At 35.4% G+C, this 27,713-nt stretch overlaps 1 protein-coding gene across 8 annotated transcripts in view; it reads left to right on the forward strand.

Moving 5' to 3' along the window:
• The first annotated feature begins 7,582 nt into the window (after positions 1-7,582).
• The window catches only part of LOC143256871 (N-acetylated-alpha-linked acidic dipeptidase 2-like), a 113,742-nt gene continuing 93,611 nt past the window's right edge, over positions 7,583-27,713 (forward strand). For 5 of the 8 annotated variants that reach the window (XR_013031592.1, XM_076514668.1, XM_076514690.1 and 2 more), the window contains exons 1-5: positions 7,583-7,673; positions 10,019-10,191; positions 12,996-13,180; positions 17,105-17,245; positions 20,551-20,680. Coding sequence is in view for 7 of the 8 variants with exons in the window: in XM_076514668.1 (XP_076370783.1) it covers positions 10,042-10,191; positions 12,996-13,180; positions 17,105-17,245; positions 20,551-20,680 (606 nt within the window). In the remaining variant the exon portion in view is untranslated. The other 3 variants (XM_076514676.1, XM_076514698.1, XM_076514716.1) reach the window with 2 other exon arrangements.

A 27,713-nucleotide genomic window follows, 5' to 3' on the forward strand; every position in this document is an offset into this window, starting at 1 on the left:
GACACTAATTGCACGCATACAATCTGGAAACAGATGTTTAAGAACTACACAAGTAAGCACAAATAATGTGAACTCTGACGTCAAGACACTATTGTTTGGATGATGGGACTGCGAGATATTTTAACTTGGTTTGTTCTGAATTTCGCGCAAAGCTCCTCGAGGGATATCTGCGCTAGCCGTCCCTAATTTAGCTGGGAAGGTAGCTAGTCATCACCACCCACCGCCAACTTTTGAACTACAATTTTTTCAACGAATAGTGGAATTGACATCACATTATAAAGCCTTGCGGATGAAAGATAGAGCATGTTTGGTGTGACGAGGATTTGAACCCTCGGATTAGGAGTCGAGTGCCTTAACCGCCGGGCCATATATTAACTTAATCAGGATGACCTTTGCTCATTAGTCACATTGAAAAGAACATTATACGTTCCTTTCTACATCATTCAAAACTTTACGTACACTTAAATTTAGTTGTGTTTCAAATGCAAAAAATAACACTAGTATTATAATTCTTTGGTTATTTCACTTTACAAATAAATTACAAAATAGTATTCTACCGTTATATATAAAATCCACGTTTGTCATAGTGCGTACAAAACTGTGAAAGTGTTTCAGTCCACTTAAAGTCAACTCTTGGGCTACTCTTTTACTAAAGAATAGTGGGATTGACCGAAACATTATAACGCCCCAAAGGCTGAAAGGGCGAGCATGTTTGAAGCGACGGGGATTCGAATCCGCGAAATTTCTTGGAGTAGACGAAGATTTCAAATAATTGACAATGGCCAGTTTTGATTCATGTAATAGAAGCAATATGTTTATTTTAAATCAGTGAAAGAAGAAAGTATTTGTTTGTGTAAACATTTCCATGATGATTTATTATACTGAGAATCAATAATATAGCAATTACACAAAAAAAAAACATAATAATTGTCTGAAATATTTTGGTAGAACACCAATCACCATGCTAGTTATAGAAAAAACTAATTCCTTTTTATGTCATTTGTTTAGTGATTCATTTTTGCTACATCTAAAAAAAAAGTGAATGGCTTTGTAATTATTCACACATTTTTTTATTAAAAGCTCACGAAACAGTAAAACGCGATCTCCCAACAAAGATGATCAAGTGGCCACGTATGTTGTGAGCGAAGGATGATTACATCATTGCCTTAATAACGTCATCAATGGTTAGAAAGAATAGGCTGTCACTATTTTAGGGGTCTTCCTATATCACACTTTAAACAACTAGTTTACTGCTACTTATGACAGCAAACTTAACCATCTTCCGTAGATTATTCACTTTAAGTTTAAATCATACCATACTAATAAAACACTTAAAACTTTGCAGTCACAATTCTATGTCTTTGAAAGCCACTAAATAAGAATAAAATATAAAGTCCTGTTCGATCGATAACATTTCAGTCAAATTTTGACACTTTATTCTTAGGTGATCGTCACGTAATCACTGGTCACTGATACAAGAGTTGAAGATAAGGTTGCCCTTGGGTCTAATAACTGCTGTATATACTTGTTTTATCACAATATTACTCACACAGTAAAATCACCACAATACCGAAAATTTAGTCGACAATCACAATCATAAAAATAACCTTTAGCTATAAATCATATAATTATTTGAATTATTCAAAACAGTTATACTTCCTCGTGTGGATTTTGAAATTGACACCTTAACATGAATTATCTCTCATTTACACTTTATCAAATGTATAAGAATTGCCAGAGTTTTGTGATTTTCTTATATGAAACTCACTTTTCATGGTAGACGAATGTACTATCTTTAGTTTATGTAAGTAAAACCTCATACTCAAATATACACATACTGAAACACTTGTTAATAAAATTTTAATATACATCGATCTCGCATAGCCAAGTGGTTAAGGCGCTCGACTCAAATTCTGAGGTCGTAAGTTCGATTCCCCGTTAAACAAAAAATACTCTCTCTTTCAGCTATCAGAGCGTTATAATGGTATGATCAATCACACTATTCGCTGGTGAAAGAGTTTGATGTGGGTAGTGATGGCTAGTTGCCTTCTATCTAGTCTCAATCCGTTAAATTAGGGACGACTAGCAGAGATTAGCGCGAAATTCACAAAACATACAACTCAAAATATATTAAGATACTATTTACGAAAATTTCTTTGTTTATAATTAAATGACAGATTAGTATTTCGGTTAAATTAGACACCACGAATATTAATTTCTAGCAAACTTCTATTTGATATGGTTTGTTTTTTATTTTTTGTTTAATTTCGCGCAAAGCTGCACAAGGGCTATCTACGCTAGTCGTCCCTAATCTAGCAGTGTAAGACTAGAGGAAAGGCAGCTAGTCATCACTACCCACCACCAACTCTTGGGCTACTCTTCTGTCAACGAATAGTGGGATTGACAGTCACATTATAACGCCGTCACGGCTGAAAGAGCGAGCATGTTTGGTGCGACCGGGATTCGAACCCGCGACCCTCAGATTACGAGTCGAACGCCTTAACACGCTTGGCCATGCCGATCCGTTTCTTTGTGAACTTGTCGATGACCGAAGAAGGTCGGAACGTTGTTCGCTCCTCTACTAGTGCTTTCTCTACTCATACCAGCCGTTTTTAAATATATAATTTTCTCTACCGTGGGTTTTCTCGTCATCACGGAGTGCTCAATACTTTCTATCTCTGTGGTTAAGGCTACTTGCACAATGATAATAGCAAAAAATAAAAAATAAAAATGAATTTACTAATATTAGACAAAGTTCAGAGTTAATCCATTTGTTTTTCGTATCATTGCTATTATTCATGTTATTCTTGTTCCACAAGTCTACAGAAAAAAATCACTATGAATATTTTATTCAAATCTGGGCAAACCTACTAAAAAAAACTCCTGCGTGGGTCATATGACTATTTCTAAGTTGAGTTTTAGTACCAGCATATGCTCTTTGAAGCCATTCAAATATCGCAAGAATTTAGAAGCCATTTAAGGTTTTCCTTCAGGCACAAGTTTTACTAATGTACACCAATAGATGGCATTAATACATGAATATGTTATACTACAATTAGTCGTATGATTCAGTTTAAAGGCGGAGCCTATGTACAGTACTATTCCTACTGCGTTGTTATACTAATCAGAAATTCTACATTTTATACTGGTAGGAAATGCTTTGTTCTATTAAAGTAAACAATGTGTATATTTATAACTATGTCCCACCCTCATTATTACTGATTATTGTTTTACAAGCTACTAAAGAAGAAAACGGCTGCGCTCAGATTATGAGTCGAACGCCTTAACCCACCTGACCATGCCTGGTCACTTGATATGGAAAGCTCTTGTTTCATGATAATCCGATGCAAAAGTTAAATATATGTCCGTATCGGTAAGTATGGAAATGATGGAGGGGATAAAACACACTATCGCTTTGTTTGGGGGCCTGGCATGGCCAAGCGCGTAAGGCGTGCGCTTCGTAATCCGAGGGTCGCGGGTTCGTGCCCGCGTCGCGCTAAACATGCTCGCCCTCCCAGCAGTGGTGGTGTATAATGTGACGGTCAATCCCACTATTCGTTGGTAAAAGAGTAGCCCAAGAGTTGGCGATGGGTGGTGATGACTAGCTGCCTTCCCTCTAGTCTTACACTGCTAAATTAGGGACGGCTAGCACAGAAAGCCCTCGAGTAGCTTTGTGCGAAATTCCAAAAACAAACAAACAAACGCTTTGTTTGGTTTTATAAAGTTCTATATTTCGCAAACAGTTCCAGTAGTATTTTAGCATTTCACATATATTTTATGTTAGGGTGAGACAATTTACATAAACACTCTACAATACTTTCAAAATAACTTAAAATAATGTTAAATTTAATTGTATAGTAATTAGATGGCTTGTTTAAATTCTTATACATATATAAAAATTCACTGGGGAGAGATACTTAGAACTATTATTATCATGTATGCAGTATCTGTTGAGTTCGCATAATAAGCTTTTTTTTTCTCCAGCTTTTCTCGAAGTAATTTAGTACATTATGTAAGAGTCTGTCTGTTACTATTTGTAGATGAAGTTGGAGGAAGTTGATTTAGGAACTTTAAAAGCTGTTGTGAGGAATGAGTTTTGCATGTTATTTAATTTCTTTGTACAAGTTTTGGTACGACATTTATCCATGCTGGAGCCACATAGTCTATTACGGGTCGTGTATATATATTGTATATTTTTAGTATTTTGTCGACTGTTGCTTCATTGTTCCTTCCAGTTGGACTCCTAGCATAGATTGTTCTTTGCCAGAATATGATTCTGATATTATTTAAATGATTTATCATGTTAGTTTCGAATCATATGTTAGTCCATAGAATTTAACTGATTTAGCAGTATAGAATGTTCCGTTCATACATAGTTTTGGTGGTTCTTTTTCATGTTTGTTTAATTTTACGGAAACTACCAGTAGGTTTTCAGTACGTTAATTTTAATCATTTATTTTTGCAATATTTACTTGTTCTGTTTAACTGGGGCTATAAATTTGTAGTTGTTATAGATGGTGTGGGGGCATTTTTCCAGACTTCTACGTCATTGGCGAATTATTAGGAATACCCGTGATTCGGATCTTTCAGGGGCATGTTATTCACATACACGATAGAGAAAATATAGCTAACTATCCCTCCCTGAGAGACACTGGCTTCCGGAATAATTAGCTCAGAGAAAGATCCCTCAATATATATTCTGCATTTTCTGTTTTCCAAAAAGTTTGAGGGCAAGCGAATAATACCGCGCAACAGCTTTATTTCTGTTTATCGGAACCTGTAACTAGACAGTGTCGAATGCCTTCTCGTTATCGAGAAAGCATGCGACATTGAATTCTTTTTTGTTAAAACTATCTATCATGCATTAAATTAGTCTAACTAAATGATAGGTTGCCTGCGTTTTCTGACTCCGTTTTGCACTTCAGGTAATTTGGAGAGTCTGTTACTAATTATCCGTTCAAGAATTTTGCCTACACAGCTGATCAGATTGCTTGTACGGTAAATATTAGGCTTACTGGCTGGCTTTTCTGCTTTATAAGATATTTGCATGCTTTCGAGTAAATGTGATGTATTCTGAGTTCAGGGATAAATTAAAGACTGTTGTTAGATGCTCAAATAATCTCAGAGTATCATTTTTGAAGGAGCACAGCTTGTATGCAGGGGCGTAGATTTTTTACACCCGATGGGGGGGGGGATGATTTTTGCAACCACTTATGTGGACTGTTCAATTTGCAAATTGGTAATCTCTGATTACGTGAACCTGAAAGCTGTAAACATGCAGTCACAGAGTAATCTTGTTGCTACAATACTTGCATGTATACTTAGGCCTACTGACTGATACTTACGAACTATCGCTTAGATCGAAAAGCTTAGAAGCACGCCAATATTAAAGATGTACATTTCGGTTACTGAAAAAGCCTACATCTAGGCCTATTATGTAATTCGATTAGTAAGAACACGAGAATCACAAGAACAAACACACAATTTGTAGGCCTGTGATGCAATAAAACAATTCAACAGACCAAACTGCAGGAGTTATATGATTGTATGCACCATACAATCACCACCTAAAATGAAGGGGGGATGTATACCCTCCATCCCCCCAGAATCTACGCCCCTGCTTGTATGTTATCACCCTACGAGCTTTGTTTTGTTGCTTCCTGGAGCTCTTGTTCAGTTACTTTCTTTATCGTTAATTTTGTTGTGTAGTCGTCTTCTGTATTGTTGTCTGTTATATTATTATTATTTATGTTAACTGGAAAGAGTGGTTTGAATATTTCAGTACTATATGTTATGTAGCTGTTGACTTTGTAAAAGGGTGGGTGTATTCATGTGAGTTCATGATGTGTTTTGAACATTCGTTAACAAGTACGTCAAACAGCCGAAGCATTGTTCGAAACAATTTTTTTTTCCAACTAGATTTATTTTTAGAACGATATTCGACAAGAGTTACGTAACCTTCTTATAATATAGGTTGGTGTGAAAGGTGTAATGGGGACCAAATATTCGTTTTCATGCACGTTGCAAAATAAGTAACACAACTTTAAAACTAGCATTAGTTACCTTCATTTTGCTTATTGCTCTGACGATCATATCAGAAACAAGATGGAGCGTTGATCAACGTTAGTTCCACAGCAATATCCAGACTGTGTCCCTTGATGGAAAGACCACTATCTCTGCTACTGCTACTTGCTTTTTATAAAATAAATAACTAAATATATATATACACAGTGTGTCTCAGATGTTTGCAGTGGTGCTAATATACTTAATCTCATTCACAGTAAATCATAGTGCTTATTTGAATTGAATTGCTGTTATTCTTCTTGAAAGATATACCCAAGCTGTTCATTGTTCAATAGCTGATTTTAGTTGGCATTGAATCGCCTTTTCTGTGAAACTTAGTTCAACTGTTGTACAGGTAAAGACTGTTGTGAGATTATGCAGTATGTACATTCTCAGTATGCTGAAATCGAAACTTAGATGTGCTATTACTCTCTTCATTTTATGGTTCAGGCGACCAGATGATCCCAGAAATATCTCTTTATACAAATCCAGGTATTCACTTCTTGCAACGACGAAATTAGTGTTTAAAGGCCAGTGTTGAAGTCTCACTCAGAGTAACTTACACACAGTGGTATCCACCATGAGCCATTTAACTGCTATATCAACCAGGCACTTCGTAATCCTACCATATACTCTCTAAGAGACACATATTAGTTTCTATTCAGTCAATTTGAAAGTGTGCTGACTCTTCTCTTGCATTAATTAAGTGGCTAGGAGTGATCTGAGCTTCTTTAGTTTCCAAAAACTGATTTTTGTAGCGACTACTTGCTGCTGGTTCTTCTGCACCTGCGTCAAATGTTTGGTTTGTATCATACTCCTGTAACATTGTGATAAAATGTGCAATCATATCTTTTATATTTTTTAAACTCCAATCACGCCAAAGATAAATGAATCCACTAAGAGAGTGAACTTTCTCCCATACAGGTACTGTCAGTAGCTTCACATATACTACAAATGCAGACACTTCTTTCTTTGCAGTATCTGAATTCAGGAACTGTTATTGTAAGACTCACACGTTAAGCTTCATGCTGCACTTGTGATAGCATTGCTTCAAGTCCACTATTGTTGTTATTATAAGTGTGTTGGTTCTACCGTTGCCTGCGCTGGTACCAATGCACTTAATAATGGCTAGTATAATTCATTATTATCTGTTATGCATCAAGATTTGCTGTGTGTGTTTTCTTATAGCAAAAGCACATCGGGCTATCTGCTGAGCCCACCGAGGGGAATCGAACCCCTGATTTTAGTGTTGTAAATCCGTAGATATACCGCTGTACTAGCGATGGGCGAGATTTGCTGGTAATTTGTCTCTTTGAATATACGAATTTATTTCATTATTCTATAATCGTGTGTTTTTAATGCTTTAGTTTGTTATATTCACTAAAGTCAGGAATAACGGTGTTTTGACATTTTAAATGCTAACGTTAATATATTCTGATTTGGTTAGGAAAATTAATTATGCATATACTGGCAGAAACTAAAATAAATAACTAAATTAAATGATCTACACAGAAATGAGCTCAATTACACAATATGTACTGTAGACGTCACGCAAGTAAACAATTATTATGTATATGTAGTGTGAAATTTCGACACACGTAAATTGCAGAGTAAGTGATAACTGTGAATCTTTTATATGATTGTTTTTGAAACTTATGTCTTTATAAAATGTATATGTAAAGTTGAATGGTGAGACATTAAATATGAATGAAGTTTTAATGTTGGATTTTATTTTGTACTACTACTTATATTACTGTCATTGTTGCTTTTTGACAAACTTTTTGAAACTCTTACTGTTAACTCAACTGTTAGTGTTACAGTCGTGAAATTAGATTTAAAATTAAAGTGAAACCACAGTTTACACCATAAAAGTCCGACTTCTAACATTGCTTAGTCCAACGTGAGGTAAAATTAATATTGTGAATTGTTGCTACTATTAGTATTAGGTCATAGCATATAGCAATTATAGGGTAACAACGTTTTATACCAATTGCCTTTTATTTACAACTTAAATTAATTATCTTAACCAAAGTGTTGATCTATTTATTGCCACTTGCGGGATATTTAGCGTGATATAGTTACTAGTGTATTGCAGCATTTTAACAATAGAATTTTAAACCCAACTTAATGCAGGCCTTATGTGTATACTGTTTAAAGTATTTTAACTTGCATTTTTGAAGACATATTCTAAATGAAGCAAAATAAAACTTGGTTTTGTAAGGTGGTGTAAGTAGTTAAAAAGTTTGCAAGTTTCATTTCATTGTTGAAGAAGAAAATTGTGAATTTTAACTGTTCAAATTGCACTTTCCCCCTTAAAGGGAGGGCCAGCTAATATTCATATGTATATTCAAATAACTTATCACTACATAGAGTAGCTATTAATATATACCATATATCACTTTTGTTTACTTTAGTAGGCTTTACAAATGCATAACCATGGTTTAAAGCAAACATATTGACAGCTACTAAAATGGAGGAATCGTACAGACCCTCTTCGATTGTTTCTAATTGTTAAAATTGGTTCTCATTTCTTATAAGGAAACTGTAGTCCTGTACTCTCCCATATATCAAATCCTGTTTCCAAGCACAAATATAGAAACTAGCCCTGTACTCTTGAAACATAAAGACTTGTAAAAATAAACGAAGGACAATCCAGAGAACTATTCAAATACAAATACATTTGTCTGCGATTGCACTACATTCTAAATCTTAATATCACACAAGTACAAAAAAGGTAAAACAATTTTTTTACTCATTTGTATTCCTATTGTTAAAGTAACAATCATGTAAGTATAACTGAGTGGTAAAGTAATGCAGTTAACATAAAATACAATCTTCTCGGTTTTGCTCCTCTGAAAAAAATAAATGTGGCTTAAAAACAAATGTTTACACTGATTGGTTAAATTCTCAAATCTAGTTCAACTATTTGCCTTTCTATATAATCTGTTTATGAAATTGAATAATCAGTGATCACAGGCAGCTTAGTAGCACATAGAATGCCTCTGAGTTTTTCCAGCTCCATCATCTTTTGAGTGATTTAAGATCTAATTACAGTTTTGGACTTGGGAGGTCAAACCTTTTTGATTTGATATATTTCATCACACTTAAGGTCTTCTAGCTTAATTCACTCTAATTATTTCTAAAATACTTTCAGTTTAAGTACTGGTTAGTAGGGATTTTGATGAGCAATAAAATTGTATTGAGTACATGCGTTCTTCATGCTTAGTATTGCTGATGCACAAATCATAGCTAATAAAAAGGTCTCGTAGATTAATTTACTCTAATTATGCCTAAAAGAATTGCAACATGCTGTGGCTATTGGGGATTCCCTGTTGCTTTAAAATATACACTTGTATGTGTAGTGTGCTTGTACAACCTTTTCTGGTGCTAAAATTTCAGCTTCTAATTTGCATTTGAAAAACTTTGTAATGTAATTCATGTAATCTTTATTAGATTAACTTGTTAAATATAAAACAAAATGTTGTGCGACTTACATGCCTATTGTCATACAAGAACCTGTGCTTTAACTAGATTTGTGTAAGCTTATAAATGCTCCAGAAATGAAGAAATGCTAGTTTAACACAAGGGAATTATATTTAAAGAATATCTAAAAGCTTTTTTAAAATAGTGCTGTAGTAATGTCATTGTACCATATTGAAACTACTTGTACTTGCAACAATGATTTTTATTTTTAGCCAAGAGATTTCATGGTATGACATTAATTATTTGTGTTTAAAAAAGTACTGTACAAAATGTAAACATAAGGTAGTTGGTACGTTAATTTCTCAGAATAAGGCTAAAGATTCAGTAGCATGGTTTATTTTCCCTTTTTTACATAATGTAAGTATTCAGTCCACCCCTTTGTAAGTAGTATTTAAAATTAATTTGGTTAAGGGCATTATGCTTATAAAGTTAAGATTTCAACACAATTGAATGCTTATTTTTTTCCTTTCAGTTCTTTCACTTAAAAATTATAAAATGGCTGACTGTATCAGAGGGAAGAAAGCATACACTAAGTGGGATGTAGAAACAGATAATGTTGATTTGGATCTTCCAGTGGATGGGCAACCTGAAGTGCAAGGTTATAAGCCTGGTTGGTTTTCAGGAACTAAAGGAAAAGTTCTGAAAGTGTGTTTCACTGTAACAGTATGCTTACATTTACTGTAATAAAATATTTTGTATATGTAATTCAACATCAGTACAAGGATGTACTGCAAATAATTTGTTATCCAAAACTTGCCTTTTTTGTGACAAAAAAAGAAACAGTTTTGCATTTTAAATTTGAAGTATAATACTATGATTCTGAATGTAAAGTGCTTAGTTTGCAGTAACGTTTGGTATTTACATGTCATTTAAATCCATTCATTTATATAAAACAAGTTTATACATGTAAAAGAATGTTCATTTTACAATAAGAACTCTCAAAAGACATAATTTTCTAATCTTTCTTTTTTGAAGATACTAAGATTTCAAAAACAGTAAATGGAGAAATTAAAATATTTATTTACTTTTCTGTGTATACATACATTTTAAATCTCCTGATTTTATATATAGTGTTTAATAATATTATCTTTTCAACTTGACAGTACAAAACAGTATTGCTACACTGTATTAATTACTATGAGTTTGTATACTGTGAATAGAATTTCTTACTGTCTTAATTTTATGAAATGCCAATGCTTCCCTTTACATCAACATGTGTAATGATGAAGCTGTAGGGTGAAATGTGGAGCAATTTTTTTTTCTCTTTGCTGGAGTTGTCATATAATAATGAAAGAAACAAACAAGCTTCTAGTTTATAAAGTAACTAGAAACTTTAGAGAAGAAATAACATTATAAAAGAAAGTAAATAAGGCATGATGTTTGAAAATTGTTTCTCTGCAAATATAATCAATAACCTTAGCAGAACACAACTACAACACTAATATTATCACTTAGAACCAAATACAAATAACAGATATTAACAATGCTTTTCAAGTACAGGATGGCCCAAAATGATTTTTGTTTATATTTTTAGAATTTAATAATTTAATAACTAAAGAAATACAACCAATATCTTGTAATATAACCTAATCAGTTTTTATTGTTGTGATGTTTTCACTGCAGTGGGTAGTGTTAATTTGTAAAATGGTAACTGTGCAAGAAAAGGTTCATTGTATTGTTTGGCTTGTAGAGAACAAGTCAGTGACTGAGGTGCAGTGTAATTACAGATGCTAGTACAGGAAAGAACTACTATTAAAACCAACTCTCTGGGAATGGATAAAAAAGTTTTTGGAGGCAGGGAATGTGTTATAGTAACTTGGAGCTGGAAAGCCTTTTGCTAGTGATGAGTGTATTGAATAAATATGCAAATAGTTTTAGTGTGGCCTATGAAAAACACTTTGGCATATTTCACAAGAAGCTAACATTCCTGCTCTGTGTCATTCACAAATGACTTCATCTGCATGCATACAAACTTTAGTTTATACAGGCACTGCAACCAGATGACAGAATACTGCACAAGACATTTGGAGTAAACTGTCTTGACACTTGACTGCACAGGTGGGTAAAATGGATTTTTATAATGGCTGTGTTTGGGACTTGGAAAACCCCCATGACACCATTAAATCGTGTATAATAGCCCAAAGGTGAATGTATAGTGCTTATTCATGTTTGACAGGATTATTGGTCCTTTCTTTTTTCTGATAGCACTGTTACTGGGAATGTGTACTTTTACATACTGGAACAATTTGTGGTCACAAAACTGGAGAAAATGCAGCCAAAGATAATGCTTCAACATGATGGTGTGTTCCATCTCACTGGAGATTGTGCATCGGATGGTTTGTAGATCAGATATTTATGAAGTAATGGATTGGTTGGGTGTCCAATGTTTCGGTCTCTGAATTTGCCAGAGTAAACTTTTTATTTGAGGTATTTTAAGGGCATCACGTACCCCACACCTGTAGGGGCATGCCTGTTTCTTTGCAGATTTCTGGATACCATTTGCAGCCATTTAGTGAGTCATTAAAGTTCAGGTTAACCTAAAGATGGCCTAAGAAGGTTTAAATGTTGTTCTCTACTTTATTTTAATAAAAGTTTTAATACCTATACCAGCCATCTTAAGATACATTTTTACTTCAAGTAGGTTTCTCATCATCACAGACCTAATACGTTTGCTTCCCATAACCTTCATTTTCTGGCAAGTTTTTATTTTGTATTCTCCTTTAGTGATGTTTTCTGAGAAAAGCTTATTTAGTCTTTCATGATTGTACTTGCTCCTCCACCACATCAGTGTGGGATTCTGGCTGTTGCATGAGATTAGATTATTGTTTTGGAATTTCATGTTTCCTTTCTTGAAAATGTGTTTTTGATATATATTTATCTCTCTGCACACCTTTCTACTCTCCTTCCAAACTATCAATGCACATTATTCTTGCGTTATATAAGAATGAAGTTAAATTTGAGTGGAAGTGTTTTTGGAAATCTACTGCACCTAAAGGAAATATCACCAGTTACATCATGTAGTTCACATTAAAATCTGCCTTAGGTAGGAACCAGTTCAAGGCTAATTGCATGAGCAAAATATCAAAGGCAAATGATGGTGGAAGAGCTGTTGTGTGGAGAGAGTAAGTATATTTTTGTCAAAAATACAATTTTATGTAAGAAAAACATGAATTTTAGAATTTTATTATTACTAATAATATCAGTAATTTTTTTATATGTCAAACTGTGTTGTACAAGTAGCAGTAATAATAGTATTGTAGCATTACTTTAAGAAGCACAAAAAGTTAGGTAATTACAGTTATACCCATAACTGTTATACCCATTGTTGTTTATTTAATTGTAACTGATACACATTGATGAAAGTAATGAAAGTATTTTTGAACTGGTTTGTTGAGTTTCTGTCATAACTTAATTTTGATAGACATTTTATACATACAAATGTTTTTTAGGCTTTGTTCATCATTGCTATCTTTCTTGTGGGTTTGATATTTGGTTACCTGGTGCGACGAGGAGTTCACGAAGTTATTCAACGTAAGGAAACCTGTTCAAGCAGAAATGTTTATAGCTTTAAGAACCAGAATGCTCAATTGCTTCATAACTGTATTGACCCCAATAAAATAGCTGGTTGGCTAAGGTGAGAAAGTACATCATATAGATGGTTCATATTTAGTTTATCTGTATGTTTAAAACATCTGCTCTATTTTTTAAACTAATTTAATTATTTCTTATTGTACCTTGTAGCATTTCTTATTAAAAAGAAATGAATTTTATGTTGTAGGCATACATATAGAAATACTACATTGTTCTACAATAATGTTCAAAACTAGTCTATAGTGGACTACTCAACAACTTTTTATACACATTTATAAAATTGAGCCAAGGATAATATGTATATCAAGAGTGGAAGAGCATTTACTTTCATTACAACTCAGTGCAGCTGTTGCCCTTGCAGTTGCAAACAACAAACAATTGAAAAACAGTGTAATCAATTGACATAGATAACTCTCATGGTAAAGTTGTTTGGACAACATTAACTGAACTGTTTTTAAAAGGTGGTGTACTTGTATCTTATGTTGTGGATAAAATCTTGCCATACAAATATAATTAAGTTGCACATACTGTATCATATAATATCTTAAAATATAGGCTCATAACCAAGAAAATACTTGGTGTTATGTATAACCAGTCGACAATTTAGTTTTTTGAAGGATTCATATTAGCAGCCTATATATTGTCAACAATGTATTTGCTTATGTTATCCTTAAAAATGGAGATGAGAGGACTGAAGATCTATTAGTTTATACTGTCTTCGAAAAGACTGCAAGGGCGTGAGACTGGTCTAGGCTTTGAGCAAGTGTAGAGTTTACAGTTTTTGGTTTTGCATTATATTGGTGATGTTTTGTGGACAGTTTTTTAAAGGTGGTTGCAAAATTATTGGCACTTATAAAAACTTGATATGCTTTTTAAATGGATCAAGTAGTTTTTTACTTGTGTGGTGGCTAGCATGTTGCAGTTAAATTAACATTATGACACCAATGTTTAGACCAAAAAGGACCTTCCTAGAATTAAAACTGCCCAGAGTTCAACTGAATGTTAGGAATGATCATTTTCATCAACACCATTGATTGTGATATTGATGAGTCAACTACCTATAACAGGAACATCAGTATTTAAGGTCCACATCAGAACATCTACCTCAGCAACAGCCCATCTGTAGCCAAGTAGATGTGTTTATAGTTATAACTGCTAGTGAAAGTTGAGTTCCACCAATATTTCCAATAGTTCTCACTTATTGATTTATGCCTATATTGAAGTGGCAATGCTAGATCCAGGTTGCAAGATGAAGTGAGGCCTGAACCTTTTACAACAGGAAAGAATACTGCTAGTTGAAGTGTGAGGATTTACCATTAGTGTTGGAGCATAAATTGTGATGATCTTGTTCCAAGCTGGTCGAGTGTGGAAAGAAATCATTTGTTAAATTAAAGCTACCAGTCAGATGTCCATCTCTGCCTTAGAAAGTGTTTTGTCAGGTCCTGACTAAATTGGTAAGTTGCAGTTTGGCCTGCTCTTCACTTTTCTACCTTTTATTTTACAATTCATATAGATCTCTATCTTTCATTTTGATGGCCTCTACATTTTAAGAATTCAGTACACACACACACACACACACACATATCTAGACATTATCCTTCTTTTTGTGATAACTTGAAGTTATATTTAACAATCAAGTATCATGTGTTGTGTAGTAAAGAACACCACCCTTACTTTTTGAGCAGTCATATGCATATTGACTTTGTGATGAGTGCCATCTTTAGTTTGTGATTGCACTCTCCTATAAATATAAATATTTTTGATGTTAGGGTAATTTTATCATTTATTATTTAGTATTGTGATTTTATGTATGTTGGGTTTTCTTTAATATGTTCTACTTTTCTGACAGGTTTTATTTGGTATATTTTAAATCTTCCCTTTGTTTGAAGGGTAATTTCAAGTTATTTTAGTACACGTTTTCCTTTATTTAAGATTATTATGAAGTAATGGTTATGGCACTCAACTAAAGTTGTGAGTAACTCTTAAAGTTAACAGTGGGTGATACAGGCTGGTTGCATTCCACCTGGTAAGCTACTCAAATTTAGGGATAGTGGAACATATTAGCTTTGCCATAAGGAAAACAGACAATTTTTTATATTGTGTTTACTGTTGTGTATTTTATTATGTACTTTGTATCAGAGTTTGAAAAAGTATTCTGTTTTGCATTCTTTTTTGTCAGTTCAGTATTAAGAGCTTACCTTTTTATTTTTGTATCATTGCTAATATGTAGTATTCAGTTTATTTATTTATATTAAGTTGATTTAAAATATTTGATGTTTAACCTTGTATAATATAATGTTTTCTGTTCTACTTGTCTGTGCTGCTGTGTAAGTGTTTAACAGGAGTGAGAGTAGGTTACTCACATTTCTTTATCAATGGGAATGAACAGCAGCAGCACAAACTGAGAAGAATAGCATTATTGTTTCAGGCATATAATGTTAATTTTTTCAGTGTGGAATAGTTCAACACAAAGATCTCTGAAAGCTTCAGTGAATGCACCATTTTTCATAAAACTTTTAATTACACTTTGATGATTTGTCTACTGGCTGTAGAATCAAATACATTGTTATGGTAGAGATAATAAATAAAATATATAGTACTACAGACAACAAAAAAGGTTCATATTTATTTAGGATTTGTTAATTTGTTTTAGACCAAAGACACACTGGATTATCTGTCCCATCTACTGCACAGAATTAAACCCTGAATGAAATGAGTTTCAGTGTCCTCTTTTTTTTTTAAGTGCTCACGATATTTCAAAGTACTTCTCTTGAGAATTTGAGCTGAAAAGCATTCCACGTTTATTTTCTGAGCTTATTTTACTGTCAGTGACTGAAGTATGGATTTGCTGAAAATAAAGCAACAATTTCCTGCTTGTGTCATGTGACATTGTAATATGATACTCTCAAAAACAATAAAGCTTACACAGAAAAACAACCCATCTTGACAGCACCTCTGAAAACATGGAACTTATCAGCTTAGGTATTCTGCAGTGTTTACAATGAGAATTTCACAGAATAATAAGATTGCACTTTGAATCTATCAAAATGTGTATTATATGGTTTGGAGCTGATTGAATAAACATTGCAAGTGTTTGAATGTCATCCTTTTGGAATGTTTGTATGTCTATATGGTATATCACTAAATTCCAAAGATATTTGTGCACATAATTATAAAATCCTATTTACCTTTCAGTAAACTTACTCATAAACTAATAAATATTATTTATTCACAAATGCATAAAGAAAGAATAGATTTTGAGTACTTGCAATGTTATGAGATTTTGTGCTGGTGTGTCATACGTGCTAAGCCTCATTTATTTTCCTGAGTGGACACAAAACCTGTGAAGTTCTAAACAAGCAATATATGCCTTTAGAGAAATCTCGTATCTGTTCAGAGCAACAACTTGATCATCAAACTTTAACAGTTTTGGTAAAATTAAGACTTTCTCCTTCAAGTTATTTACAAATTACTGTCAGGTTTACTTTCATAGGAAACTGCTCTTTCTCCTGGTACTAAGCACTGTAAAAAGAAATAGGTAGGATTAGACAAAAGATTTTAAAGCAATGCAGTAGCTGGATGAGTCACTCTACTAGATTGGCTAAATATATTGAAAACGCAGCAACTCAAAGAGGTAGGAGGTTCTTATTTTATATTCTAGTTTGTCTGTAGAATATGCATGCTAGTTTCTACTTAAATTGTGTGAGATTTTCTAGTTTGTTTGCAACATACATCCCTGCTTCTTGCAAGCTAAGAATATTTGATGTATGTTTTGTTTTTATCAAATTACAAAACATATTAACATTGTTTTCAGGGATATCTTCTGTCTTTATTTGACATTTTGCTGAGTCCAGTATGTCCAAGTGTCAATTTCTGAACACACTTAGAAACAGAAATACAAATATTATTACTTTTTGTTTTTTTGCTTAAACCAGAGATGAATCATAATAAGCACTTCATTTAACAGATATTTGTCTGAAAAAGTACAAAAGGCTGGAAGTGATTCTGGAAAAGAGTTGGCATTGGAAATCAGTAAAGCATGGAAAAAGTATGACTTGCAATGGACAAGAATTGAAAATTTCACAGTACTCTTGTCATATTCTTCAGAGTAAGCTGACTGTTTCTTAAAAAATTGTCTAATATATTATAACTGGTTAAAACATTGTGAAGAGGATTGTTATTTATATGAAGATTATTTGACCTGATTTTTTTTAATCTATAGAAGATTTAAACATTTTTGTCTTTTAAAATTTTATTATGCTGTTTGTATTACACAGGAATTACCTATATTGCAACTCTTTCTTGTGAATTTAGCTTGTAAGATTGTAAGGTTTTTAGTATAATGGTCAGAATTGTGATTTTTTTGTGAATTTCTGTGTTTTGACTGTGTATAAATCCCAGTATCTTTAAAAGTAAAATTGCAGACAAAAACTTTCCAAGGCTATAAAAATCTTTCCTAAAAACTGAAATTTTAAATTTCATTGATTGTAAAGTTCTGTACTTGTCCATGAGCATAAAATATACTAAGACTAGATGACAACAACAAAGAACATAATTTAAAGTGAAATGTGCAGTGGCAGCTGATTTTTGTATTTCATTATTAAACAGCCATTTATGTTTCTCCTAAGAAGAACAAAATTTTTGTTAAGAGTAATCTAAGTAGCTGTTGTTGAATCATTTTAAGAGCATGTTTCATTTGCATTGGCAGTTCTTTGATAATCAAAAATGATGTAGAGAAGAGGGAGAGAAACCATCAACTCTTGGATTACGAACTGTGTTTCCAGTGCTTGTGTAAGTGGAGTCTAAACTGCTGGCATATTTCTTTTTGCAAATGTTGCATTATACTCTACAAGAAACTGGGCAAATATGTCTCAAAGTGTGATGATCCCACCAATTTTACACAACCTCTGAACTCTATGAGATGGATTTGCACCTCTTGGTGCAGTTGTTGGCTAGTGACTACCAATTTATTATAGGTTTATCAGGTGTGACCAGGTGATGCTTTATTATGTTGTAATGCAGTTTTGGTCCACCTTTTTGCCACTGGCTAAAGGAAAGTTCACCATAAAGTAGAGTCTTCAGAATTCTGTTCTGGTAATCCCACCACATAATCTGCCCAGCACAGGTGTCTTTTAAGAACCATTGCTTCTATATTGGGCATATAGATATGTTTTGACACCTTTTTGTTAGTGATTTGGTCTTCTCAAAATACATTCAGGATTACTCTGAAGTGTCTGATTTGTATATTTATATGACAAAGACAGTGTATAAGTCTATACTGAATATATTAAGGAGCTAAGTACCTTGGCTTGATATAAATTTCACTTGGTTTTTGGTCATATGCCATGCTCTTTCCAGATCCTCATCTGAAAAAGACAGATGTAGCTTGGGTTGTATGGTCAAGCTTTACATTGAGGCTGTTGTCATCAACAACTTTACTGCTGAAGTGAACTAGTTAACATTTAGCTTGTCTCCAGAGAGAAAAACAGCTGGCTCAACATGGTGATAGTTAGATAATGCTGTTGGAGGACTCTAAGTCTTTTTGGATGTTAATTGTTAGAGAGAAAGCAGCAGATGCATTGAGAAAAATGATCAAGAATGGTCTGTAGATTATCTGGCATATTGGATACAAATGCTACATCATCAGTAAACAGCAACTCTCTGACACAAATTTCCACATTTTTAGTATTCGTCCTTAGTCTTACAAAATGGAAAAGACCACCACTGATTCTTGTGAGAATGTAAATTCTCTCAGCAAGATTAGCAAATGTGTGATCCAGAATAGCAGCTAAAAACATAGTGACAACATGTGAACTAACATGCAATCTTGTTTGATGCCATGTACTATTGGAAAAGCTTCCTATGTGGCACCTTGTGTGATACCTGTCCATTTATGTCATTGTGAATCTGGTGAACACGACAAATATCAGTGGACAGCCAATTTGTTCAAGCAGGACTAACAGTGCTTCTCTTCCTACACTATTAAAAGCTTTGATGAAATTGACAAAAACAGTATACAGCATATTTTGATGTACAATGTTAGAGCAAAAGGTTACTGGGGAAGTTGTTAAGGTGAAGCATGCACATTTTTTTCTAATTGTTTCTGAAAATGTATATTAGATGTAAAAAAATAATGCTTAAAATTAGATTTGGCCCCAGGATCAAATATCAGAGGATTTCATTTCTAAGTGATCATATGTCTGTATAGTTGTGGTGCACAATTCTAAACAACTAGTTAATATAAAACAGTAGTGTAGAATTTAATAGAACTATCTATATCCTGTAGTTCTGTGCAAGCTATTATTATTATTAACAAATTATTTAGCACTGATGCATTTTTTGTAATAATGTAAATAAACTAAGTAAATCACATTACATTTTTATATTTGAAACCTGTTGTATTGATTGATATTACTAGACTTAATTAGTTATCTTAAAGTATCAAAATTTTAGAAGTAATGTACTGTTATTTTGCATAAAAAATGATACACATAGCTTCCTACATTTTTTATTTCTACATGTTTTTGCATTTTTTTCACAGCTTTTATTTAATGATTATTAGTTGTAAAAAAAAAATGCCCATATGAAATTTTGGTATGATATTAGAGCTTTGATAAATGGAGTGTGAATTAAACCCATTGCTGCAAAAAAATACTCTGCACTCTAGGGTTGTGGGTGAGCTATAAGAGTGACAGACAAATCCCACTGTTTATTCAGATAGAAATAGCTCCAGAGTTGATAGTAATTGTTCATGTCTTTAAGTACATTATTATGTGAAGCTTGTGTCTGAGTAGACTTTGTACACTATGGTTCAGTGTGATGTGTTTGAGTCTAAATGTTTCATGTTTTCTATAATTTATTCTTTGTATTTGAGTTTCTTTTTTTTGTATGTTTATTTTCAATTTGTGGCTGCATTATTTATATTGGTTTAGATTGCATGCATCTAAAATTTCATTTCCGACTAGAGTAGGTTTTATCATTGATTGCTAGTCTTGAAATAACCAGTCTTATTTTTAGTCTTAGTCATTTGTGGGTCATAAACTAATAGTTAATGGCTTTTGATCAAAATAGTTTCAAGTATCCAGTGTTCTTCAAAATTACACCAGAATAAGTTTATTTCCTGTTAAACTATGTTAAGTGTATTTGTTAAGCAATGTATATAATTACTTATTTCTCAAATTAAAATAATCAACACATTACATTTATGGGCTGCTCTTTCTATAATTTGTTTTTGGTGTGATAACTTCACCACAAAATTTAAGAAAAAATGCAGCACACATCTCATGGGTCAACATCTTTTCTTTTGGATCATGAAGTTTTAATTAATTAAATGTGATTTCTTCAGTAGCAGCATTATTTTGCTGTCTAGTAAGTTATTTATAATGTTATAATCAATTGTTTTATGAATTTTAGCACTTCCTCCAACAGTGTAAAAGTAATTTCTCATGATGGAAAAACACTAGTTGACACTTCAAGAAGCATTGAGAATGACAGTTCTGAAGCAAAACCATATTTAGCATATTCACCAAATGGAACAGCTCAGGTGAAAACTTAGTTTATATTTTCAAGAATGTAGAAAGTCACCATAATCTGTAAAGTATCTTGCCTATTTAAATGAAATATTTTGTATATCAGTTGTTTGAGATGCATATGTATAGCACTGTAAATAATTATGGAAATATGCTATAAGTGACACCCCCTGGAGAAGTCAATTTGTCATTAATATAATATGATATTAGAGAGATTATAAAATAAAAGTAATTAATTTGTATATTGTATGTGTATTTTGTGTGTGCTTAAGCATAACAGTACACCTTTTTTGTTTTACTTTATTGTAACTTTATCAACGTATGATTAAAAAATTATTTTTTTAAATATGCCCAATATTATTCTTCACAAGTCATCCAAAATGTTTGTCATATGACTTTTTTAGTTTTCATTTAAGTTCATACATTCTTAATGGTATTTGTTTACAGGACTTAGTAGTAAAAAACAGCTAGTTGGGAAATGACCACATCTTGAAGACTGGCCAGCAGTCTCTAACCAATTATGAACCTATACCTCATTTTAACATCATACATTCTTTGTCAGACAAACCTTTATGGCAAATATCTTTCTTTCTTTTATTCAAAAGAAAATAAAGGAGCTTGTTGGCTCTTCAAAGTCCTTGAAGAAGCTATGTTCTGGAGACATCTCGATGGAAATACTTACACCAAAATACAGTGAACTCTTGAATTCAAAGGCCATTAGCCTCTTGGTGTGGATTCCTGTACGTGGTGAGGGGACCTCCCAGGAAGGTTCTGTTCTGTCTGGTTACCTTCTCTGGGATATAAACATCCACTCACGTGTTTGCCGTGCATGGCGACCTGTGAAGGGAAGGAGATGTTCCTAGTGGTTGAGGGGGTACAACCCTAATACACAACATTGGCCTTGAATTCCTGTAGACGGGCAGCCTTTGGGTAGCCCCCCTTGGGTCAATCGGCTGGTCCACTTGGGCTAGAGTCAACCAAGTACCAGTGTTGGATGTTCTCAACGGGTGTTGTGGACATTGTGCCTGATGTTGGTGTTTGGGTATAGTGCTCAAGAAACCCTGGCATTGCTGCATTGTCCTTGCATAACATTGTAGTGCATCCCCTTGTAGGGCTCCATGGTGGGTGGGGTCAGTGGGTACCGAAAATTTTCTTTTTTCCTATAGATCCTCCTTCAAAAAATTTAAATAAAATAGTGAAAAAAACAGTCAATAGGTAAGTGACCACATCTTGAAGACTATGAGCAGCAATCTTCAACATCTGTAACACACGTACCTTATTTTCTTATATTACATTCTCTTTCAGAAAAACCTTTAGGGCAATTGTCCCCCTTTTTTATTCAGAAGGGACTAGAGGGTCTTGCTGGCTCTCCAAAGTCAGTAAAGAAGCTTCGATCTGGAGACATATTAGTTGAAACATCCATAACCCACCACAGTGAACTCCTCTTGAATTCAACTGCAATTGGGGATATACCTATTGAGGTTAGCCCTCATGCTACCTTGAATTCATCACAAGGAGTTATTGTTGAAAGGGATTTGAAGAATGTCCCCGAGTCAGAGATTCTCGCTGGTCTCTCCACTCAAGGAGTTTCTGCAGTGAGGTGCATCTCCACTCACAAAGATAGAGTTACACTGCCAACAAATGCCCTCGTTTTGACATTTACATCATCACGTGCACCTGCCACCATTAAGGCAGGTTATCTAATTTGCAGGGTACGGCCATACATTCCAAACCCTCTCTGATGTTTTCAGTGTCAGAGGTCCGGCCACTCAAAGACATCATGTCGTGGTTCCCTGACGCGTGCTCGTTGTGGTGGCAAGGACCACAATGCCTATGAGTGTAACACGGACCCACATTGTATCAACTGCAATGGTTCTCACACTTCCTACTTTCGTTCTTGCCCAAAATGGTTGGAGGAAAAAGAGGTGCAGCATTTGAAAATAACTCATAACATTAGTTATCCTGAGGCTCAGAAATTGCTGTCCGCCACTCCATCTTGGACATATGCTGCTGCACTTCATTCCACAACCACAGTGGGAGTCCAGACAGATCTCTCTGTGCCTCCAAGAAAATCGTTTTCAAAACAATTAAAAGCCTTTTGACCTCCATGGTTAAAAAGGTTGATGAATCGACTTCCACACCCATCTCTGTTCCTCCCATACGTTTCAACAAACCCCTCAGTGTGGATTCCTGTATGTGGTGAGGTGACCTCCCAGGGAAGGTTCTGTTCTATCTGGTTACTTTCTCTGGGATCTAAACATCCACCCACATGTTTGCTGTGCATGGCGACCCGTGAAGGGGAGGAGAGGATCCTGGTGGTTGAGGGATCCAACCCTAACGCACCACTTTGGCCTCGAATTCCTGTAGACGGGCGGCCTTTGGGTGGCCCCCCTTGGGTCAATCGGCTGGTTCACTTGGGCTAGAGTCAACCAAGTACCAGTGTTGGAAGTTCTCAATGGGTGTTGTGGACATTGTGCCTGATGCTGGTGTTTGGGTATAGTGCTCACGAAACCCTGGTGTTGCTGCATACTCCTTGCGTGACTTTGTAGTGCGTCCCCTTGTAGGGCTCCATGGTGGGTGGGGTCAGTGGGTACCGAAATTTTTTCTTTTTCCTATGGATCCTCTAAAAAATTTAAATAAAATTGTAAAAAAAACAGTCAATGGGTAAGCGACCACGTCTTGAATACTCAGAACAGCAATCTTCAACATCAGTAACACACGTACCTCATTTTCTTATATTACATTCTCTTTCAGAAAAACCTTTAGGGCAAATGTCCCCTTTTTTTATTCAGAAGGGACTAGAGGGACTTGCTGGCTCTCCAAAATCAGTAAAGAAACTTCGTTCTGGTGACATATTGGTTGAAACATCCACATCCCAACACAGTGAACTCCTCTTGAATTCAAAGGCAATTGGGGATATACCTATTGAGGTTACACCCCATGCTACCTTGAATTCTTCACGAGGAGTTATTGTTGAAAGGGATTTGAAGAACGTTCCCGAGTCAGAGATTCTCGCTGGTCTCTCCACTCAAGGAGTTTCTGCAGTGAGGTGCATCTCCACTCGCAAAGATGGAGTTACACTGCCAACAAATACCTTTGTTTTAACATTTACTTCACCACGTGCACCTGCCACCATCAAGGCAGGTTATCTCATTTGCAGGGTTCGGCCATACATACCAAACCCTCTTCGATGTTTCCAATGTCAGAGATTCGGCCACTCAAAGACATCTTGTCGTGGTTCCCTCACATGTGCTTGTTGTGGAGGCAAGGACCACGATGCCTATGACTGTGACATGAACCCACATTGCATAAACTGCAATGGTTCTCACCCCTCTTACTTTCATTCTTGCCCTAAATGGTTGGAGGAAAAAGAGGTGCAGCGTTTGAAAACGGCACATAACATTAGTTATCCTGAGGCTCGGAAATTGCTGTCCACAACTCCATCTCGGACATATGCTGCTGCACTTCATTCCACAACTACAGTGGGAGTGCAGACAGATCTCTCTGTGCCTCCAAGAGAATCGTTTTCAAAACAAATGAAAAGCCTTTTGACCTCCGTGGTTAAAAAGGTTGATGAATCGACTTCCACACCCATCTCTGTTCCTCCCATACCTTCCACCAAACTTCAAGATCCACGTCCTTCAGTTTCAAATACAGGCATTTCTTCTGATACATCTTTTTCTCCCACCACAAGAGACAAAACAATTATTCGTTTATGTCCTCAGTCACTGGATTCCCCTTCCAATAACAAAAACCTGCCCACTCGACCCAGAGCAGGATCCATGGAGGTTGATAGACCTCCTCCGACTAAAGACAGTATAGAAAAAAGACGTGGTCGTAAACCGAAGGGTTCTCCAGCCACTTCACCTACCCGTTCTTAAAAATGGCCACCTTGATACAATGGAACTGTCGAGGTTTACGTTCTAATCTGGATGATATCAAAACGCTGATTGCTTCCTACCATCCTGTTTGTCTTTCTTTACAAGAAACAGTTCTTAAAACTGCTGATACTGTCTCCATTCGGCAGTTTTCTCTGTACAGAAATGACAGGTTGTGTGATGGTCGAGTACATGGAGGGGTGACACTGTTGGTTGATCAACACGTGCCCACCCTGTCTTTGTCACTCAACACACCTTGGAGGCTGTAGCCATCCGTGTTTCCTTGGGTCATACCATCACTGTTTGTTCTCTGTACCTGTCCCCTGGAGAGACATATGATCAATCAGATCTTGATGCTCTCGTTGAACAGTTGCCATCTCCATTTCTAATCCTAGGGGATTTTAATGGACATCATCCCCTCTGGGGAAGTGCTGTTATTGATGGGAGGGGTCGCTCTGTAGAGCGTATGCTCTCTGTTCACAATCTTTCTCTTTTCAATACTGGTTCTTCCACTTATTTTCATGTACATAGTCAGTCCTTTACCGCTATTGATATCTCAGTTTGCTCCCCTTCATAATTCTCCCATTTTTCATGGAGGGTTGACAATTATCCACAAGGCAGTGATCATTTTCCTTTTCTTTTGAGAGAGACTGGCTATGGTCGATGCCACCATACCTGTGTGCCCCGGTGAAGCTGGATTAGGCAGACTGGTTCACTTTCACTGCTCTCGCAGAACTTGATCCTGCCATTGTAAATCAGCCATCAATAGACGACTGTGTGGCAGCGGTAACTGGCTGTATTATACAAGCAGCTGCTCAGTGTATTCCTAAAACCTCGATACGTTTTCCACGATATTCTCGTCCATGGTGGAATCCTGCTTGCCACTTAGCACGGAAGGCTCAAAAATGGGCCTGGGATACTTTTCGTAGATATCCCACACTTTCGAATCGTGTCGCTTTCCAACGGGCCCGTGCACATGCTAGGTGGGGAAGACGTCAAAGCCAGAAGGAATCTTGGATTAAGTTCACAACTAGCATATCTTCTACCACCAGTTCCAAGGTCATATGGGACAGGATTCGAAAGGTCAGTGGGCACTACAATTCTGTCCCCCTCTCGATCTTACTCTCTGATGGTCAGGAGGTGACTGATGTTCGGAACATCGCTAACACTCTAGGGGAAAGCTTTCGCTGGGTATCTAGCACTTTTGCTTGTTCCTCCACCTTCTTGACCATCAAGACTCAGGCAGGGCGTTCACTTCTTTCCTTTCGAACTGACTGTCTCTTTGATTATAATTGTCCCTTTGCACTGGTGGAACTGAAATTGGCCCTTCATCGGTCTGGCAGTTCATCTGTTGGTTCTGCTTGTAGTCCCTGAGACCAAGTTTTTGGGGCTTATCTTTGACCATGAGCTGATCTTTATACCACACATCAAGCAGCTACAGTCAAATGGACAAGAGCACTGAACGTTCTCCATGTCCTCTCTTCCTCCACTTGGTTAGCAGATTGATGTTCTATGCTAAAGATATATCTGCTCTTATTCAATCAAAACTTGACTATGGATCACTGGTCTATGGCTTTGCCAGACCATTGGCCTTAGAGATGGTAGACCCTATTCATCATCAAGGACTTCAGCTCTGCTCTGGGGCTTTCTGCATTTCCTCAGTTCAGAGCTTATACACAGATGGCCTGCCATTGCTCCTTTTAGCCTTTGTATCCAGGTGCAGTTGGATGAATTGTTTCTGTCCTAACATTGCTGTATTCACTGATCAGCCCATCCCACCATGGCTTCTTACAGTCCCCAGTTGTGACCTATCTTTAAGGCATTTGAGAAAAGTAGACACTCCTGATTGGAAATACTGTCTGTTATTTGCTGAACATCTTTCAAACCATCCTTCCATTCCTATTTATACAGATGGTTCGAAATCAGATGACTGTGTGCGCTTTGCCATGGTTTGTTGTGGTTTGGTGGTTGCTTGCAGAATCCCCTCTACAACTTCTGTGTTCCCTGCTGAACTGTACCCTGTTTCTCTTGCCCTGGATCACATAGAAGCTAAATAGTACTCAAAGTACACTATTTCTACTGACTCACTTAGTTCTTTACTGTCACTGGAATCGCTTGACATTGATTCAAACCCTGTTCTCGCCGATATTCAAAATGACTGTCTCATTTCTCTTTAATATCTACTTCTATCCAGTGTTTCTGGATACTGGGCCATGTTGGTATTTGCGGGAACAAGCTTGCTGACACTGCAGAGAAGTCTATCTGCTCTGGCACTATCACAGCTGTGCCTGCCCCATACTTGGAGTGAGCAACGTGAAAACAAGCTTTTCCAAATAAAACCCTATATATTCTGTTATCTGGAACTGATAAAAGTGTGTAGTTTATGAAACACTCAGATCACAATAAGCCACATTTTACTTTCTTGTTGCCGTTACGACTCTCAACAACGGCACCATTTTAAACATGTTCTGTCCCAAGATTTGTTTATAACATTAGACATTGTTATTGGTGATGGTGACACTGTCCATCTTGGAAATGTTTTTAGATTTTTAAAGGCCATTAATCTTTTTAATGCCACTTAAGTTTTTTAATTTATACATTACACCTTTTTAATGTAGCTCCCTTTTAAAAATTACAGTTTGTCTAGCTTGATTTGAAATTAGAAACTGACAGTAACATTAAATAACTCAAAACTAGGACTGGAAAGGCTAATTTCAGGTGACTAACGCTGCTGTTTGAACTACCTTTTAGTTATCCTGTCGAGTTATTATTATAATTTTGCTACATGTCTTTTAAAACCTTTTTTATTACTTTCCTTTTTGAAAATGACCATAATGTCAAATAACTTGGAACCAGGACTGGAAAGGCCAACTTCAGGTGACTGATGGTGGTTTTTGTACTTACCTGTTAGTCTTGCTGGCGAGTTATGATAATTACAGTTACACTAAAGAAAGTCCTTTACAACTTGAATTACTGTAGTTTTTCTCTTAACCAATATAGACTAGATGTAAACATTGGTTTTATGCTATTTATGTGTTGTTTTTTTTAGACTTTGTTTTGTTTTACCTTAATTTCCATTTATGAAGTTTACGAAATTTACTTTTTACCAGATGTTTGGTGCAGATAGCCTAGCTGCTTTGTGCCATAAAACACTAAATCAACTAACCAA

This window comes from Tachypleus tridentatus, chromosome 1 (assembly GCF_004210375.1).
Source record: "Tachypleus tridentatus isolate NWPU-2018 chromosome 1, ASM421037v1, whole genome shotgun sequence".
In the NCBI taxonomy this organism is placed as follows: domain Eukaryota; kingdom Metazoa; phylum Arthropoda; class Merostomata; order Xiphosura; family Limulidae; genus Tachypleus; species Tachypleus tridentatus.